Below are 19,758 nucleotides of genomic sequence, written 5' to 3'. Positions count from 1 at the left end.
AAAAAGTATGCAGATGCGTGTTGCAAATTACATATTTTTTCTTAAAGGAACTGTGCCTTTTTTCATACCAATTGATTCGTCTCATTATTCTGTGCATAAAAGTATTAAGGTAACATTACCGAAAACTTAATGTTTTACAAGATATTTTGTATTTTATGTCAAAATACTAGAACTTTCAAGCCTCATAATTCCAAAAGTTCTTAATGAAAAAATACTTTATTATAGTGTTTTGAAAAGCTCTCGAGATTAGCTACAAGAATATGCATTGAAAAATAGGGGTTTCCATTTAAGAAATTAAAGGTGTCGTTTACGTGAGCTTTAAACGACCATCCAAGGTCAAACCAATGGTACCATCTTATGTCCCCCTTGAAACCATACAACTTTTGTCTGAAACATTTTTGTATGTGGAGCTTAGTTTTTGAGATATTTTGCTGTCCAAGTTAAAATGGGACACCCTGTATACAGGGTATCCGAAAAATCGCCTACTCCACTTCGGGAGGTGATTCGGGACCCAAAAACAAGCAAAAAAGTTCATACAAACATAGGTTCGGAAATGAGCCGTTTCCGAGTTATAGCCACTTTTATGTTCAAAAATCGTAAATTTTTATTTTTAATTTTTTTTATTACAATTTTTTTAGTCTTTTCCAATTTTTCAATATTACAATTACAATTACATTATTTTTAAAGTAAACATAAACAGATATTTAAATCGAATTAAATAAGGTGTTGAAAAAGACCACCTTCAGCACGAATGCAGGCCCTTATTCTTCTATCAAAGGAATTCCGAACTCTTTGAAAAACATTTGGATCCCTCCTTACTTCGTCAAATTCATGAATTATTCTCTGTCTTAATTCAGCAATATTGTTTGGTGCATTTCTGTAAACAATTGATTTTACATGACCCCATAGATAAAAATCAAGTGGATTCATGTCTGGTGATCTTGGGGGCCAAGGAACCGGACCTCCACGCCCTATCCATCTCTGACCATAATTTTGATTCAAATGATCTCTGGCAACACGGCTAAAATGCGCAGGTGCACCATCATGCATGAACTACATGTTTTGTCGTATTATTAAAGGGACGTTTTCAAGAAAGTGGCCTAACTCTTCTCTAAGAATTCGTACATAATTCTGACCATTTAATCTTTCTTCAAAGAAATATGGCCCTATAAGTTCGTTACCAATAATACCCGCCCATACGGTGCAACTAAACTGTTGTTGATGCCTTCTTTGATCAATTGCTTTAGGATTTTCTAAAGCCCATACATGAAGATTGTGATAGTTAAAAATTCCATTTCGATCAAAGCCTGCTTCATCAGTAAATAGAATATTTTCACAAAAATTCGGATTTTTATCTATTCTGTTTACAACCCATTCGCAAAATTGCAAACGGAAACCATAATCTGCAACAGAAAGACCTTGAACTCGTTGTACGTGATATGGATACATTGCATTTCTTGATAAAATGTTCCATATCGTTGATTTTGGTACTCCGATTTCATCCGAAACTGTTCTAATACTAGTAGTAGGAATACGCTCAAATTGTTCAAGTACTTCTTCTTCCGTTACAACATTCACTCTAGGTCTGCCCTCACTTGTTCTTTTTTTTAATGTACCAAATTCTCTCAAGTTTCTGTCTACATTTCGAAAAGACGCTATTCCCGGTACATCTCGATTTGGAAAAGACTGGATGTATAATCTTCTTGCCTCGGCAGCATTACTTTGAGCAAGACCATACATAAGATGCATATCAGCTAATTCATTAAAACTTAAACGATCCATTGATGAATACGGAAAGATTAGATACAACCTAAAAGTAAGGTGTTGTTAAATAATAATTTGAAACTTATTGAAAAGCCGTGATTTACTTACTGATTTTGAATAACCGTGAAAACAACTGATTTCAAGTAGCCATGAAAACAACTGATTTCAAGTAGCCGTGAAAACAACTGATTTTGAATAGCTGTGAAAACAACTGATTTCTTTTAAATAGTATACAGTGCACCAAGGGGCGAAAGTAGCGTTTTTCAGACGAGTGTGAAGTTTGCCGCCCGAGCCGAAGTTCGATCATCTGAAAAACGGTTTTATTGATAATATTACTTAAAATAAATAATATTCTAAATTCTAATTATTCAGTTCTTCAGTTAAAAATATAAAATTAAAACAAAAATTCGATTTGCTAATTATTTTGATAGGAGAAGTCAAGGCTATGAGGGTCAGACGCAGATCACAGTGCGTAATATCAGAAATAACTGATTTATTCGTCGTTTTGATACATTACATCGATCCGTACGTTTCGGCTCAGCTTTGAGCCATCTTCAGCGGTAGTTACAGAAGTTAAGTTACACGTTCTCCGTACCGTATAGTGAGTTTACTGATTCAAAGTATCAGAAACATAGACCACTTGATCCATATTTGTAAATTTGTTCAATTAATGTTGAGATATTAAAAAGATCCCTTAGGAAACTCACCATTCGGTCTGAAAAACGTGGAATACAAAGCCATGTACATAATGAATACTCTCTGCGAAAAGACATGACGATCTTGTCGACACGACACACAATGATATGAAAGGTCTTGCAAGAAGAGGCATGTCGTAGGTCAACACACCGGCGAGGATTATAACAAAGCACGATTTGACATCGTCACAATATTGCATGTACCAATAGTAAAATCCCGATTTGCCAACGACCAAAGTTCATGAGCATGGATTACAATTTGCTCAAAACCGTGACATGTGCATGATGCAAAAAATCCGTGTCATTTTGAGACGGTGTCAAATCGTGCTTTGTTATAATCCTCGCCGGTGTGTTGACCTACGACATGCCTCTTCTTGCAAGACCTTTCATATCATTGCTGTGCATGTGTCGTGTCGATAAGATCGTCAAGTCTTCTCGCAGAGAGTATTCATTATGTACATGGCTCTGTATTCCACGTTTTTCAGACCGAATGGTGAGTTTCCTAAGGAATCTTTTTAATATCTCAATATTAATTGAACAAATTTAAAGATATGGATCAATTGGTCAATGTTTCTGATACTTTGAATCAGTAAACTACTCACCATACGGTACGGAGAACGTGTAACTTAACTTCTGTAACTATCGCTGAAGATGGCTCAAAGCTGAGCCGAAACGTACGGATCGATGTAATGTATCAAAACAACGAATAAATCAGTTATTTCTGATATTACGCACTGTGATCTGCGTCTGACCCTCATAGCCTTGACTTCTCCTATTTTAATCTCGAGGTCCTCATATTACTTTATTTATTATTTTGACTTTTCTTTGATAAAATTTTATTATGTTCTTTGAAGGAGTATAAATTCTTCTTTCGAGTACATGATAAAGACTCTTTCTAAAATTTGTACATTTTAAGACTATTCTTTCTTAAAGACAACCGTTATTTACTAAAAGAAAAAAAGTAAATTGAGTAATCGCTTTTTTAAGCAGTACAATTGATATTTTCCTGTGTATGCATGTACACACGTATGTACATACGTACGCACAAAAAATTTTTCTATGTTGTTAGAAAATTTTATTTCTATTTAAAAAAGGCGAGAAACTATCATCGCTCAAGACGGGGGCCCGGCGTTACGCGCCGCTCGTGCGTAATCATCGCCGCTTGTAGTAAACAACTGCCCGCGCGCCGACCGCGGGGCGGCCGCATCTCGCCGCGCGCTTGAATTTGGCGGTGGGCCGGGCCAATACGGCGATTTTTAATCATTAATAACTCATCAACTATTGCGAAAATTGCAAAATGGTACATGACTTTTCGACTCAGTTTGGCTCGCTCTATCTAAATATGAGAAAAGTACCAAACATTCAGGGACACTCTGTATAGGAAATCAATGAAAATTACTTGATTTGTAATCTCGCAGAGAATGAAAAATAAACGTCTATAATTTTTTTATCTAAAGCAAACGAATTTAGTCCTTTTTATATCCTCGCAAGGAAAGGAAAAGGTAAAGTAAACAACACTACTTTATTCGCGCACTTATACTCTATCGCAACTTTATGATTTTTAATCAAACGGAAAATTAATCTTTTGCCTGTTTCGCATAACGCTCGCATTTCTAACATATTTTTATAAACTGAAACTTTATTTTCGCACAACATCAAAACTTTATTATACATAACGCTTTATCGTCCTTTTTTCAGAAGCACGCCTGTTGCTCCGCTAACGCGCTTTCCCGTCCTTCGCCGGCTCCGTCGAGTTGACCTCGTCGACTTGCACCAGCGCCGGACGACGCTTCTTCCCTCCGGCCGTTCTTTTCAACGCCCTCCTGACGTCTATCAACGGCGGCTAGTGCAACAGGATGTTCTCCCTGATGGTTGGCCCTTGCTTTCCGGCTGTCGGCGCCTCCACGATCGCAGCTGACGGCTGCAATCTCCCCGTCCGCTGCGCGTCACGGTTCCCCGTGCACGTGCAGCGTGTCAAAACTTCCGCTGCCGGCTACCGCAATTGTACCTCGCGCGCCGCACGCCGTTGCGCCAAGCGCTCCGCATGCTCATGTTTGAAGATCGTACGCGTACGCCGCCTCGCGACCTTTGCTGCTCTTCGCTCTCGCGCACCTGGCACCGTAAACCACATGCTCTGCTCTCGACTTTCGTCACGATTGTCGTCATTGTCGACGCATTCCCCGGGCCCCGCCTCACTGGGTCCCGGCTCTGGGGTGGGTTGTCTAATGGGTGATGTCCGTTCGGCAACCCCGTCCGCCTGTCTCGCGCCCAGTGGATCACGCGTCGGTTGAATCTCCGGCTCCTCCAGACCGTATTGGTTCAGGCGTTCGGGCCTGAATTTCGTACGGGCGTATACTGCCGGATCACGCTCCGTGAAGCCTGTCATATACGGCAGATCGACCTGCACTCCTATACTGTCGGTCGACACCTGCGAGGATGGTTGTTCCGGTGGTTCCGGATCACCCAGTATTACCTCCGGTTCGGCACCGTTGTCATTACCGTTCGTGTCCACGTCGCCGCCGTTTTCGGTCGTTTGCGCGGTCATCCGCACGTCGTCACCATTAATGTCTATCACTATGCGGAACGGTTGCGCACCTGTTTCTCGCGGGCGAACATGCGCACCGAACATGCCACAAGCGCGTTTGCCACCACGGTATGTTCCCGTGGCTCGATCACGTCCACTTCCTCGCAGCGCGTTAGATACCTTTCTCGCGCCGCCTCGAGGTCCATCATTGCTCTGACCATACGCTGGTTCGCCAGCGCCTCCTCCCGCGCCACTCTATGATCCGTCATGTACGTGGTTTCGGGCAAATACTCGGCGTATGCCTCGGCCAAACGAACCATCTGCTCGGCCCGCTGCTCGTATTCTACCGCGGTCGTATGGTCGTCGATTTTTCGCGTCGCCGCTTCGCGTCGCACGTCCCTTTTACACACGCGTCGCTCCATTTTCCGCCCGAAATCACTCTTACTACGTTTCGGCGTTGCTACGATAAGCGCGTGTTTATCGTTCGGCGTTACTGTGCGAACTGAATGGTCCCCGCGGTCGTTTGCCGCGGTCGTTCGCCGCGGTCGTTGCTCGCGCGCGCACAACACCTTGTTTACCACGCGCGTTACGCCTGACCATGCGTACCCCGTGTCCTGCGAAATTTGTATTTCGTATCGTAATTTTGTCACTTTGTGTTACGTTCAATTTCACGAATCTTCCGCGACTGTCGCGTTTCGCGCGTTTTTCGCGCAACCTCGCCGAACGACGTATCGGCTTGGGAAGCTCGATATTCGTAACTTTTCGCGCGTCGCGGTCCTTGCTTTTGCCGCGTTTCGCGTCGCGTTTCGCTTTCGTCGCATCACTCGCGTCATTAGCACTCCCCGTCATTCGCGACTCTTCGCCACGGTTTGTCGCGTTTTTTCGACACTCGCGTATTCGTTCGTGCTCGAAAATCATTTCTTCCTTGATTTCGATTTTTACTAATCCTTGTGTTTTTTGCTCCAGATCGTTGTGGGACTCGTCCGTCATCTCTAGGTTGGCTTCATTGTGGGAACTTCCGGTATCGTTGTTCTTCATCTGGGTAAGTATTTCGTCCTTCGTTTCGATTTTCATCAACAATTCTCGTTCTATTTTCAGGCTGCTGTGACTACGCAATCCGCATTCTCGGGCAAACTTATCGTAATCGACGGTCGTTGCCTTGCTGTTGGAATACGCCATCGTCATCATGTTGATCCTCCACGCACAATTTCCGTCGTTGGCTTCGTCACTCGTGTCGGATATTTCGATTACGTCGTCCTCTCGGATGCGTCATCTCGCGTCGTCACGCTCGTCGTCCGTAGACTCCAACAATCTCTGTTCGATCGCTCGCCATGGTTCTTCGGCAATGACTTCTCGTACGCGTCTTCTCGCTTCGTCACGCTCGTCGTCCGTGGACTCCAACAATCGTCGCTCGATCGCTCGCCATGGTTCCTCGGCGATCATCGGTTCTCCACGACATTCTGCCGACGAATCTCTGATTTCCACAACGTCATCGACTGCTTCGTCCTCTTCATTCTCGTCGCTCGACGAACGAATGATTTCTATCACGTCGTCGGGTATCTCGCCCGCGAACATCGACCGATCATCACCATCCGCATCGTTGCTCTCTCCGTCGCTTTCGATGTCAGCGTCGGCGTCTTCGTCTACGCCGACTCCTTGCTCGTCCTCACTCCGGTTGTACGGTTCGTCATCTTCGTCGTTTTCACGATCGTCGCTCGACTCCCCGTCATCTTCGGACTCAGCCAGATTGTCGAGGTCGTCCGCTCGTTCTCCGACGTCGTTGCCGCCGTCGTCGTCGCTCCTGACGCCCCACTATGGGACGTTTCGCCTATTTTTTGGCCAAAATATCAAAGATTCGTTTTTATGAGGTGAACGTCTGTATATTGGGGTTTTTGGGGTCGCTGATTTCAAATATGACATTAAAAATTAGAAATACAAAATGGCGGATCCAATATGGCGCCCAAAAATATTAAAAATTGCTTGTTTTGCATAAAAATGAAACCTGGGGGGTTTCTAAGGGGTTTTCGAGGTCGCTGATTTTGAATATAACTTTAAAAATTATAAATATAAAATGGCGGATCCAATATGGCGCCGGAAAATATAAAAAATTGTTTGTTTTGCATAAGAATGAAACCTAGGGGGTTTCTAAGGGGTTTTCGAGGTCGCTGATTTTGAATATGACTTTAAAAATTATAAATACAAAATGGCGGATCTAATATGGCGCCCAAAAATATGAAAAACTGCTTCTTTGCATAAAAATGAAACCTAGGGGGTTTCTAAGGGGTTTTCGAGGTCGCTGATTTTGAATATAACTTTAAAAATTATAAATATAAAATGGCGGATCCAATATGGCGCCAGAAAATATAAAAAATTGCTTGTTTTGCATAAGAATAAAACCTAGGGGGTTTCTAAGGGGTTTTCGAGGTCGCTGATTTTGAATATAATTGTAAAAATTATAAATACAAAATGGCGGATCCAATATGGCGCCCGACAAAATTATAAAATTGTCGATTAAAACTTGAAATTGAAAATAACTGTTAAACTTATTTATTAATAACGACTTATTCAATATTTTTGTCTTCCATTTCTATATCAAGATCGTCTAAATGAAATACTATATTTTCAAGCTCAAAGTTGCACTCGTCTTCGTCTTCAGTTTCGCTAGTAACATCTAAAATATCATCATCTTTTAAATTAATGTCAATGTCTGTATTATTAATAACTAATAAATCTATAACCTCTGGTGGAAAATGTTTACGCTTTCTTGTATTAATTCTTTTTTGTAAGCTAATACTTGAAATTACAATATCGGAACTTGCTAAGGCACGTTTAAACATCTGTCAAATTATCAACTCTACTTGTTTTTTGTGTGTATATTCATCCATTCTCCTCAGTGCTGCTCGTTCATCCTAAATTTTATCGGGTAAGGGTTTATTTACAGCACCGGGGCTTTTTCTTACCCTCCATTTAGGAATCATCACGAGTAGGCTGTAGCCCTTTACCGGAGATCTTAAGGGGTAATACCTAGCCGGAATTTTTTTTTGACCATTTTTTTTTATTGGCTTAGATGGCGTAAAAACATGTCAAGAATGATGTCTGTCATGATTTATTGTTGAAAAAATTTTTCAAGTGCTTGTAAAAGTCGAATTTTCGAAGCAACTCCGAGCGCGTCAAAATGACAAATTGAATGTCGAAGCGAGTTTTGCCCCTTTTACTCATTACCGGCGGTGCGACGGTACACAAAATAGTTTCTAAATGAGGTACAGACGAATGAATCGTTCAATTCTGTTGTTTGGACGATCGCTCCGAAAACGGTTTCAAGCGGAAAGGGGGTATTGGACATTGCTACAAATATTTCGGTTGTAACTTTCAACGGCGGATTATCTAGTGTCATGAAGATCATGGATGTACTCGGCATTACTGTTGGTCGTCAATGTTTCGATTTTTGCTTGGAAGCCGACTCGCGCCGCATTAAACTCGCCGAGCGCTCAATGTCCGACGCCGCCAAAACCGGACGTCGTGATGCAAAATCAGCCAAAAAAGATTTGGAAAAGACTGAAATCAACTTGGAAGGCCAGTTATATGGTGCTGGGATAGCAGAGTAAAGGTAAAAAAATCAGCAAGTCTATATCTTACAAATTTCATGTAGTAAACACATTGTCAAACTTTAAACGCGTTTTTCTCGAAACTACTTTTTCAGACACGGCTAGCAGTAGAACTCGAGTAATTTTTATCCGATTGACTTGAAATTTTAACTGTAGCTTCTTAGATAGATTATCTATAGAAGTACACACGATTTTTAAGATCGATAAACAATTACGATTTTTATAAACAAATAAAGGCCGATTTTTTAGTCAAAAATCGATTTTTTTTTCCAAATGGCTGCCAAATTTGCAAAAATCAATATTTCTTAATATCCATGTGTACTTCTATAGCTATACTCATGTAGATTATAAAAAAATTTTTTTCATTGTTCCAGATACGTTCGTTGGACACTTCTACTGCTAGCCGCGGGACGCCTCGAAAAAATCGACCCTCTTTCCGCGCACTGATGCGCCGCCATTTTGTAATGAAAATTAAAATAAAAAATGTTTTTTTGCACCTCAAGACAAGTGTAATAACCCCTCAAAATTTCATATTGATCGATTTATTAGCAAAGTCACAAAAAATTCACAAAAAACCCTTTAATTTTTTGCTTCCGGCTAGGTATTACCCCTTAAAGATTAGGAATGGATGACATACCCACATGGCACGAAATACACATATTTACATCATAACGATTGCATTTCTTCTATATACTTTGCATTTCTTCTATATACTTTCTATATACATTTATTTTGATTTCAAATTAGAATTTAGCGAACTCAAAAACCCCTCGGACACCGCTTACGTTTCATAGATAGATAGATAAATGAAAAACAAGTAGAGTTGATAATTTGACAGATATGTTTAAACGTGCCTTAGCAAGTTCCGATATTATAATTTCAAGTATTAGCTTACAAAAAAGAATTAATACAAGAAAGCGTAAACATTTTCCACCAGAGGTTATAGATTTATTAGTTATTAATGATACAGGCTTTGACATTAATTTAAAAGATAATGATATTTTAGATGTTACTAACGAAACTGAAGACGAAGACGAGTGCAACTTCGAGCTTGAAAATATAGTATTTCATTTAGACGATCTTGATATAGAAATGGAAGACAAAAATGTTGAATAAGTCGTTATTAATTAATAAGTTTTAACAGTCATTTTCAATTTCAAGTTTTGATCGACAATTTTATAATTTTGTCGGGCGCCATATTGGATCCGCCATTTTGTATTTATAATTTTTAAAGTCATATTCAAAATCAGCGACCTTGAAAACCCCTTAGAAACCCCCTAGGTTTTATTTTTATGCAAAGAAGCAGTTTTTCATATTTTTGGGCGCCATAATAAATCCGCCATTTTGTATTTCTAATTTTTAATGTCATATTCAAAATCAGCAACCTCAAAAACCCTTATATAACGTCCCACTGTGATATCGCTTAGCATAATCACGAACTTGTTTAGAAAAAAATAGTCGATTGTCTTTACTTTAAAAAATTATATCTCCCGGAGGCGGTTCTAGGCGGTGATTTACGAAACGGTTTTAGGAAGAGTAGAGTCCCACCTAATATTCAAGCCAAAGATCGCCTTGTTATTGTTTGTTATTCGGAAGTTCTAGTCTTTTAAACATCAGAAACTGATAAAATCATTACTTTTTTCTAATTCAAGTTTAAAGTTCTCTCCTCCAGAATGGCCAAAGCTTAATTTATTCTTATTATTTTTAAGCATTAACTTATGCTAAAAAAGTATTTCAAGCAGTGATTTGTACGTCTTCAACATTGGAGGAGAAAAAAAAGATCAAAGTAACAATAATCTTTCGTGATTTCAAGGTACATTTTTACACACTTTCGAACACAAAATGCGACAGAAGAAATACTTTGCGTGGAACAAATGATCTTAAATTTTTCCCCGTGTCTCACTAATGTTTATAGAAACTTTTCCAATCGTTAAACATTACGAACTTCGACTTTGATTTTTGCCATTTTTGGCCAGAAAATAGGCGAAACGTCCCATAGTGTACTGGTGCCCCGAACTCCTGGCACCGTGGTTCCAGGATGACGCCGACCTTCTAGGCGTGTCCTTGGGACTCCTCTGAAGAGGTTAATCGAGTTTATTCTCGCAGATGCTGCCTGTGCCCGGAATTCCTGGCACCGTGGTTCCAGGATGTCGCCGACCCTATGGACGTGTTCCCTGGCCTATTCTGGTCAGGCTTACGGCCCTTGTTCCTGGGGATTATGTCGGTGCTCCGAACTTCCGGCATCGGTGATTTGGGATGACGCCAAACGCATAGGCGTGTATATTAAGTGTCGCGTAATGTAATTATAATGTCTTTTCCAGGAGAGGACGTCGGTGCCCCGAACTCCTGATTCCGCAACACTACGTGGTAGCCGCTTTTATGGGCACGTGTCTTGGACACTCCGTTATGCATTGCAACTACTATTTCTGGAGATTTTCGCGGTTCTCGCTTACAACGCACGTCATTGATCCCGACTCGCGTGCGACACAAGAAAATAAACTAGTTTAGATCATTGACGCGAGAGCCGTCGAAACCAAAATGAATATAGAATCGGCTTTAACCAAACTAACCTATATACTATATCAATTGCGCTATCGCGCTCGCAGGGTAATAACCTTAACCTCTTGCTTAACCTAGTTAACCCATCACCATATGAAATGCATGCCTTATGGGCCTTATAGATAACCTAGAATCTATAAAGAAAATCAATGGCCATATGGGCAACACGCATTCTTAACCTAAAAGAGAAGAAATAGCCATATGGGCACTGCACAGTCTTCATCTAAGGGGAAATGGATAATCCGAATGGTTGCCTGGATTTGACGCCCACTCCTCTCGACGAGTCTCCCTTTCAGACTCGCCGGGAGATTTGTTCTCATCTTGCACCGGATGCGTTCGCCGTCACGCAAGCGTCGTTTTTTCCTAAATGGAACACAATAAAATACGCGAGTTTGTGCGCCCATGCCGCTGCATGGTCTCTCATATGCACCGGGTGCTGGCTCGGTCGGTAACTGCATCCGCCGGCGCTTTCCCCGCGGGCTGTCACCTGCTCTGAGCTGCTTACCCGAAGTGTGCGGCTGCAAAGGGTCGTCGGTGCGGAGGTTACCTCGGCCGGCGACCCAACACGGTATGCCGGTCGCCACGGCGGGCAAGGCCATGGAGGGGGTGCGACCTCCTTGGCCCCAACCGTCCGTGGGGCCCCTCGCGTGGCTGCACCCGCTGCGGTGCCCCGGGGGTCGGAGCCCGGGGACCCCTGAAAGCCCGTGGGAGTTAGTGGCTTCGGCCCACCCACGGGTGTGTAGGGGGCTGGAGTCCAGTGCCCCCGATGATAATTCCGGGGGCCCGTGACATAGCCACCTCCCCTGGGGGAACTCGGGGGCGCCGGCCGGCTGGGAAACTCCTAGTCGGTCGGTGGGTGCATGCCCTGGGTGGTGGAGCCGCAGCGGGGAGTGGGACTCAACAAAAATGCAGCATAATAAAATAAAAACGAGCTTAGGGAGTGGGAAGGAGGAGGTGCGCAAGTCTTCCAGGACTGTGAAACAGTCAGCTGGAGGACCCAGGAGCACACGGGAGAAGGCCTCGCAGGCCTCTCAGGGGAATGTCCTCGACACATGTGCCCCCTCGACGAGTGGGGGCGGAGGCGCTGGCTTCGTCGTCCCCGCCGCTTCAAAGGGGTCGGGAATCGATGAGATTTTGGCTGGGTCGGAGAAGGCCTTAGAGAGGGCCGACTCTGCCCTGGCGGGGTCTGATTCCGTAAATGACACGGACGACGATGACACCATGGTGGACGTGGTGTCACTCGAGGAGGACGAGACCCCCGTCGTGTCGAACAAAGACACGAAAAGGAAGAGGGGAAGACCCGTGACGACTGGCGAGTGGAAAAAGAAGAAAGTCCTCCTCGCCGAGAGGAAGCGCGAGAGAGAGGAGCAGAGGATTCGGGACCTGGCCGACCCATCTGTGGCGGCCCTTCTCTCAAAGGGCAGGAAAGTCCTGGAGGCGGAAAAGTTGGAGGAGCTCAAGATGACTCCGACCAACGACCTTCCTAATAGGATCCTTGAGGCGATTCGCAAGGTCGACAAGGTCTGCACCACGTCGAAGAACCTCGGGGGCGCCTACCAGGGACACCTAAAGGACGCGGCCGCGACCATCACGGCGGCCGTCACGCATTTGGTCGGTCGTATGGGGCAGGGCAACCAGCTGGCTAGGGATGTGGAGATGGAGGAACTCCGCACCCAAGTCGCTGCGTTGAGGGAGGACAACGCGAAACTCAGGCAACTAGTCGAGAAAGCGTTGCCCCCTAGGAGGGATGAGCCGATGGAAGTCGAGGCGAGGGACACCCCTTTTCCAACTTCCCCGGCTCATAAAAGACGCACGAAGAGGAAAATAAATCGGCGCGTGCTTGCTGAATCCTTTGAATCCTCAGACGAGGAGGATGACACAGCCGAGAGAGAGAGAAAAAGGAAATGGAGGCCGCAGAAGCCAATCGCCTGCGAATCCTTTCCGAAATGGAAGCGGAGGGAATGCCAGCGGTACATAGGCCCAAGATCGGCGGCAAGCTGGCGCTGCTGGAAAAAGCCGTCCTACCCAAGCGCTCAGTGCCGGTGGAACAGGACATGGAGAACAGGTTGCTGAACACCCTCTCGACTAGGATCGAGAGGATGTTTGCAAACCTTGCGGCTAGCCTGGGTGCCAAAATGAACATCGCACCAAAGGGCGAACAAAGACCAGCAAGGAAGAACGCGCCACCAGCTGCGAAGGAGACCCCCTCCACGCTAAAGAAGGGGTCAAGTGCGAAGGGTAGTAACAACAAGGGCCAGGCAGCGAACGACACGGATAAGGGCAAAGGAAAGCCAAAGCCCACGTTCGCTGAGGCAGTGAGAGGTGCCAATGCCGGTGACAGATCCAGGGTTGCGGGTGCTAAAGCTCCCGGCCCTGGAAATAAGAAGCCGGCTGGTAAAGCCACCCCCGCCACCCCTGCTCCTTCCAGAAACACCGCCGGAGCCGTGGATCAAGCGGCCTGGACTACGGTGGTGAGGAAGGGAAAGGCGGGAGGCGGTGGAAAGCAGCCGACGCCCGGAAAAGCCAAGGGTGGTGGCGGGGCCCCCTCTAAAGGGACACCCGCGGCTACCGGGACTACACCGGCCAAATCGGCCAAACAGGCCAAAAATACTCCTACGGCCAGTAAGACGACCAAGACTGGGAAGAGGAAGCTGCCCCGCAGCGCGGCAGTTACTCTGACCAGTCTAGATGGGAAGTACGAGGAGTTGCTCAGGGAGGCCCGAGGAAAAATAAACCTCGGCGAACTGGGCTTCGCCGCGGGCCTCAAGCCTAAGAGGGCCCAAACCGGGGCCCTCATTATTGAGGTCCCGGGTAAAGAGAACGAGGCCATAGTATAAACATTACTAGTAGCGTCACTTCGATTTATTGTAGGATCTGATTTTCATTGCGCATGCTCGTACCGCCATGTTCTTAGCCGAAACGTGCAGTGACATATAACCTATTCAGATAACAGTTTAGCTAAGCTTAGTGGACTCACGGACTTAAATACATTACGGACATTTACAAAAATAGATTGATGTCAATTAGTCATTATCAATAATCAGTGTTATAGTCATTAATAATCAGTAAAATGAGTGCGAGGGCGTATTGTGCTGCCACAAATTGTTCTAACAATTCTTGGAATTGTTCTTACAGTTTTTTTAGATTTCCAAAAGAATCGGAACGGTAATTTACTTAAATATTGTTTTATATTTAAAAATACAAATTAGCCCAGACAATATGAATGTCTAAGGGCCAATTTCTTTACCGTTGGATAACTCTATCCTTCGGTTAACCTCACTCTTCATCTCTTTCTAACTGCCCCCTTAGAAAAAGATGAAGAGTGAGGTTAACCGAAGGATAGAGTTATCCGACGGTGAAGAAATTGACCATAAAAGATGTCTTTTAAACGTCTTTTAAACATACGTGTTGTCTGGGAGATATATGTATTTTAGATATTATATTGCTTACGTTGTTTATAAATTAACATATATTAAATTAATATAATAATACAATCACAATTGTATACTCAAATTTGTTTATAGATGCAGACAATGGATAAATGCGATAAATATGCAAGATCTAATTAACAAAGATAGCATTGTTTTGTATAAAAACTATAAAGTATGTGCAGCACACTTTCAAACAAATATGTTTCTAAATGATTTACAAAATAGATTACATGTACATGCTATACCAACAGTTTTCGAAAATACACGGTAAGCAAATGTTTTAATTATAAAAAGAATTAAATAATTTTATCTAAAAAGTATGTTAATTTTGAATCATTTTAAGTCAAAAACATTTTTAAAATCCCCAATAAACACAATGCAACATGTAACGTGTACAGACTAGTTGTAATTTCCTACTCAATAATATAAATGCAATATAACACACGTGTTATATTGCATATAACACGTTACTGTACATTACATGTTGTATTGTGTTTAGTAGATCGTTACATCTTTAAAAATATCTAAAAAATATTAAGTATTATTTTTGTAATAATACTGTTTATAGGACATATGATTTTCGCACAGAAACCCGTACAGAGACAATTCAGGCAAACACACTAATTACTAATATGCCAGAAAATCAACCAGAAATTCCATCTATTATGATGGATACTAATTATAGCTGTTCGACAGAAGAAACAACCATTTCGAAAGAGGTTTCGACACAAGAAACAATCATTTCGGAAGAGGTTTTGATGGAAGAATCAACTATTTGGGAAGAGGTTTCGACACAAGAAACAACCATTTCGGAAGAGGTTTTGACAGAAGAATCGAGGAATTTTTGTGCAAAGAGAAATAAACCACCACCATTAGTAATTCGTGTTCCAGACAATCAGCTTAGTCCACCATTAGAAAAATCTCCATCAGCGTTAACTCAAACATCACATATATTATCTGCAAATAGTCCACGTAAACAAAATTGCGAACAATACTAGAAGCAAAATTAAAGCGTAAGAATAAGTTAGAGGATGTTACGGAAACAGATTTTCTAAAACTTTGCAATAAATTTTTACCTAAAAATATACAATTTTTTATCACAGAGCAAATTAAATTACAGAAATGTCATAAAAAAGGGTATCGATATCGATACAAAAGAATTTAAGAGATATGTATTATCGTTATTTTTTATTTCGCCAAGTGCATATAGATTTTTGCAAAAAACTTTTAATTTACCATCTATCAGATGTTTACAAAGGTTTGTCGAAAACTGGCCAGAAGAACCTGGAATAAGTGACACAATCTTTAATGCAATTAAGATTAGGACAGCTACATTAGAGAAAAACGATAAAATGTGCATTTTATGTCTTGACGAAATGTCGATAAAATGCAATCTATTTTACAGTATAAAAAGGGATAAAATTATAGGTTTTCATGACACAGGTAGCAACAAGTCGTTTGATGTAGCACAAAATGCTTTAGTTATTATGGCAAGAGGTCTTAAAATTAATTGGAAACAACCTTTAGGATTTTTCTTAACGCATTCTACTTGCCCTGCTGTAGATATCAAAACTTTAATTGAATGTGCCATTAAAAAATTACATGCAATTGACATACAAGTTGTTGCTATTGTTACTGATCAAGGATCAAATTTTTGTCAGTTAACTAAATTACTTAATATAACAATAGAAAAGCCTTATTTTATAGTAAATAGTATGAAAATTTTCTATTTTTTTTATATGCCTCATTTGATGAAAGCTGTGAGAAATAATATGATAACACACAATTTTATATATGATGATCAATATGTTTCATGGCAACATATAAAACATTTTTATGAACAGGACAAGATAAGAAATTTAAGATTAGCTCCTAAGCTAACTAAAGAACATATATACCCTAATAATTGGCAGAAAATGCGAGTTAAATATGCTATGCAAGTATTAAGTGCTACTCTTGTTGCTGCTTTGAAAACTTATATTTCGTTTGGAGCGCTTGGAGAAGAAGCCATGGGAACAGCTAATTTTATTTCTGATTTTGACAAACTTTTTGAACAGTATTTATCGAAGAAAAAGCATATGATAAGAGTACAATTCATGGCAGTCTACTAGTACCAAGCGAAGAGTTTAGCAATTATATATTAACATTGCATAAACATTTTATATTACATTTTAAACAGTATGCCCTACAAAATATAGGACATAAGCTTTTCGAAGATATGATACAAATAGCAGTACCATTCGAAGTATGTGCAGAATTTCCTTTAAAATATTTAATAAAACTAGTTATTCGAATCTGTATTTATCATACATTAAAAAGTATAAACCGTAATTTAAAACAATCCAAAGAAAAAAATCGAGAAATAACTATTTTGTCACACATTTAACAGTAATTTGATAAATAAATATAAAGTTTAAAAATAATTTAATATTTCTAAATGATTTATATGGTTTCCCAAAACGAGTTACCCTATACTTCTTTACTCCAAACCTTCAACACATTTTCCAAATCAACCTCTCATAAAATCGACGTATACAAGCCGTGTTCCAATATATACTGCCAGTACTGAATATTTATAATATACGTAATGGTGAACTATGACTACTAGATTTTCAGTACTGGCTGTGTATCGATCGGAACATGGCCATGGAAGGCCCGAATCGAATCCGAGACTCGCCGATTATAAATCAACCATCCTCACACGGAGTCTCTCAAATAATTTAACATTTTTGTCATATATATATTTGTATATAAATGTTTATACTTATTAGAAGAGAAAAATACAATTAACTATGTGTTCACCAGTATACACGGATTTTCAGTAGTATGCATCGATTTAAACATCGCGGGACAATGCCACCATTTTAGGCTGAGAATGTGGCGGCTAGTCTCAAGGTCATGAAATTTGTATACACGAAGATCAAAGGTACCGCCGCTACTGTCGCTACTAGTAATGTTTATACTATGACGAGGCCAAGGCCGACCTTCTGGCTGACCAACTGGCCAAATTATTTGAAGGACGTCCCGGGATCAAGGTGACCAGGCCCATTAAAACGGGCGAGCTCAGAGTCCTCGATCTCGAAGACTCCGTGACGACGGAGGAGCTAGCGGCAGCCATCGCGGAGATGGTTGGCTGTGCGCTGGCTCAGGTTCAGGTCGGGCCCATACGTAGAGGGACAAACGGCCTGAACACGGCGTGGGTGAGATGCCCACTTGCGGCTTTAAATGCTATCCATAATAAGGGCGGCAAGCTGCAAGTGGGATGGTTCATCGCCCGAGTGCAAGCGCTCGAATCAAGGCCCCTCCAGTGCTTTAGATGCCTGGAGGGGGGCCATGTGCGAGCGCAGTGCACAAGCGTAGTAGACCGCAGCTCCCGGTGCTACCAGTGTGGCGACAATGGACACTTAGCCCGAGAGTGTCACGCGGTCCCAAAGTGCCCCATCTGTGCCGACTTGGGTAAACCGGCGGGGCACCGAGCGGGTGGAAAGGCGTGCACCTCCGCTAAAAAGAAGGCCAAGCCTAAAATGGCGGTGGGTGCAGCCAAATCTAGACCTTCATTGGCGAAAGGTGAAGAGAGAATGGAGGTCGAGATAGAGTCAGAGTCCTCCCGCCCACCACCAAGAATAGTGAGCATGGAGACGGTATCCCTCACGGCCCTAGGAAGACTGCCGGTGAAGAGAGCAGCTCCGACGGCTGACGGCAATGGAGACACAGAGGGGAGGCCATTGGCCCAACGGAGACGAAGAGAAAGGAAGCCGGTGGGGGCGACGCAGTCGACCGGGACCTCGCTGCCGCCACCAGCCCCAGAGAAACTGCCTAAAACTGGGCAGGGGAAAGACGAGGTGGACAACGTGCAAGATGTGGTGACGCAGTTGACCCCGCTGCCGACACCAGCGCCACCGGAAATGCCCGATAACGGGCAGGAAGAGAAGGAACAGCCACCGGCGGCTGCGCCCAACGAGGGACAAAGGGACGAGAAGGAGGGGGAGGCCTTCGGGGACGAATATTACTAATGTCCTTACAAGGCTTCCTCCAGGCTAATTTAAACCACTGCCGCGCTTTGCAGGACGTATTTCTACATACGATGGCGGAGCGCGGCTGTGGCCTGGGGGTGGCCGCCGAGCCGTACTGGATGCCGCCAAATCACTCGCTGTGGGCGAGTAGCCGGTGCGGCTTGGTGGCGATAACGTGGAGACTGACAGACGAGCCCGTTGCCTGTTCTCGAGTCGAGGCAGGCGACGGGTTCGTAATAGTTAAATGGGGCCGCGTCTACGTAGCGGGGGTCTATGTGTCCCCCAATGTGGACGTGGCCTCATTCGAGAGGGTATTGGAGGACCTGAGGGTCTGTCTAATAAGGATCCTGCCCGGACAAGTCATTGTGGCCGGGGATTTCAATGCCAAATCGGCATTGTGGGACTCCCCGGTCACGGACGGAAGGGGCAGGATCCTCGAGGACTGGGCGGCGGGCTTGGGACTGATTGTCCTAAACTCCGGAAGTGTGCAGACCTGCGTGAGGCATCGGGGGGGGGGGGGGTCCATCGTGGACTTGACGTGGGCAAGCCCCTCTGTTGCCTGCCGGGTAAGGGGATGGAGGGTGGCCGAGGAGATCGAAACACTTTCGGATCATTTGTTCATAGAAATGAGTCTCCCGGCTACCTCCCCGGAAGTCCAGGCCCGCCGCAGAGAAGCTAATCGCCGCTTTCCCCGATGGGCACTCAGGAAGTTGGATGGAGACATGTTGAGAGCCTCCATCCATACTTCACTGTGGGTGGACGACGTGCTGGGGTTGTCCGATGACGTGAATGAGGGTGCTAAGTGGTTCGGGGACATCATGACAGCTGCGTGCGACGCCAGCATGCCCCGATCCCGACCTCATCCACGCAGAGCTGCATACTGGTAAACGGAGGAGATCGCCGAGCTAAGGCGCTCCTCCGTCCGCCCAAGGCGTCGTTGGCTGTGGGCCAGAAGGGTCCAACACTTGCAGCCACGACGCATGGAAGAGGCAGGAGTGGACTACCGCTCCGCCAAGCGGCTCTACTCCTGGGCCATCAAACAGGCCAAGGGCCGCTCATGGCAGGAGCTCCTGCAGGACCTGGACCAGGATCCGTGGGGGCGCCCCTACAAAATGGTACTTAATAAGCTGAGGACGAAAATATGTGGATAGAGGAAGATAGAGGAAG

The 19,758-nt window shown here is 43.6% G+C and overlaps 1 protein-coding gene across 1 annotated transcript; it reads left to right on the top strand.

Annotated features, from left to right (window-relative positions):
• The first annotated feature begins 18,662 nt into the window (after window positions 1–18,662).
• Window positions 18,663–19,478, top strand: LOC139782395 (uncharacterized). Its single transcript, XM_071721418.1, has one exon. The coding sequence runs from the start codon at window positions 18,663–18,665 to the stop codon at window positions 19,476–19,478; it is 816 nt and encodes a 271-aa protein (XP_071577519.1).
• The last annotated feature ends 280 nt before the right edge of the window (window positions 19,479–19,758 follow it).

This window comes from Temnothorax nylanderi, unplaced genomic scaffold (genome assembly GCF_030848795.1).
Source record: "Temnothorax nylanderi isolate EJ_2023f unplaced genomic scaffold, tnyl_v1.0 TNYL_tig0408_pilon, whole genome shotgun sequence".
Classification (NCBI taxonomy): Eukaryota; Metazoa; Arthropoda; class Insecta; order Hymenoptera; family Formicidae; genus Temnothorax; species Temnothorax nylanderi.
This window is presented reverse-complemented; position numbering and strand designations above follow the sequence as displayed.

Coding starts and splice junctions, on each gene's coding strand:
- LOC139782395 (XM_071721418.1), top strand. CDS start 18,663: ATGGCGGAGCGCGGCTGTGGCCTGGGGGTGGCCGCCGAGCCGTACTGG.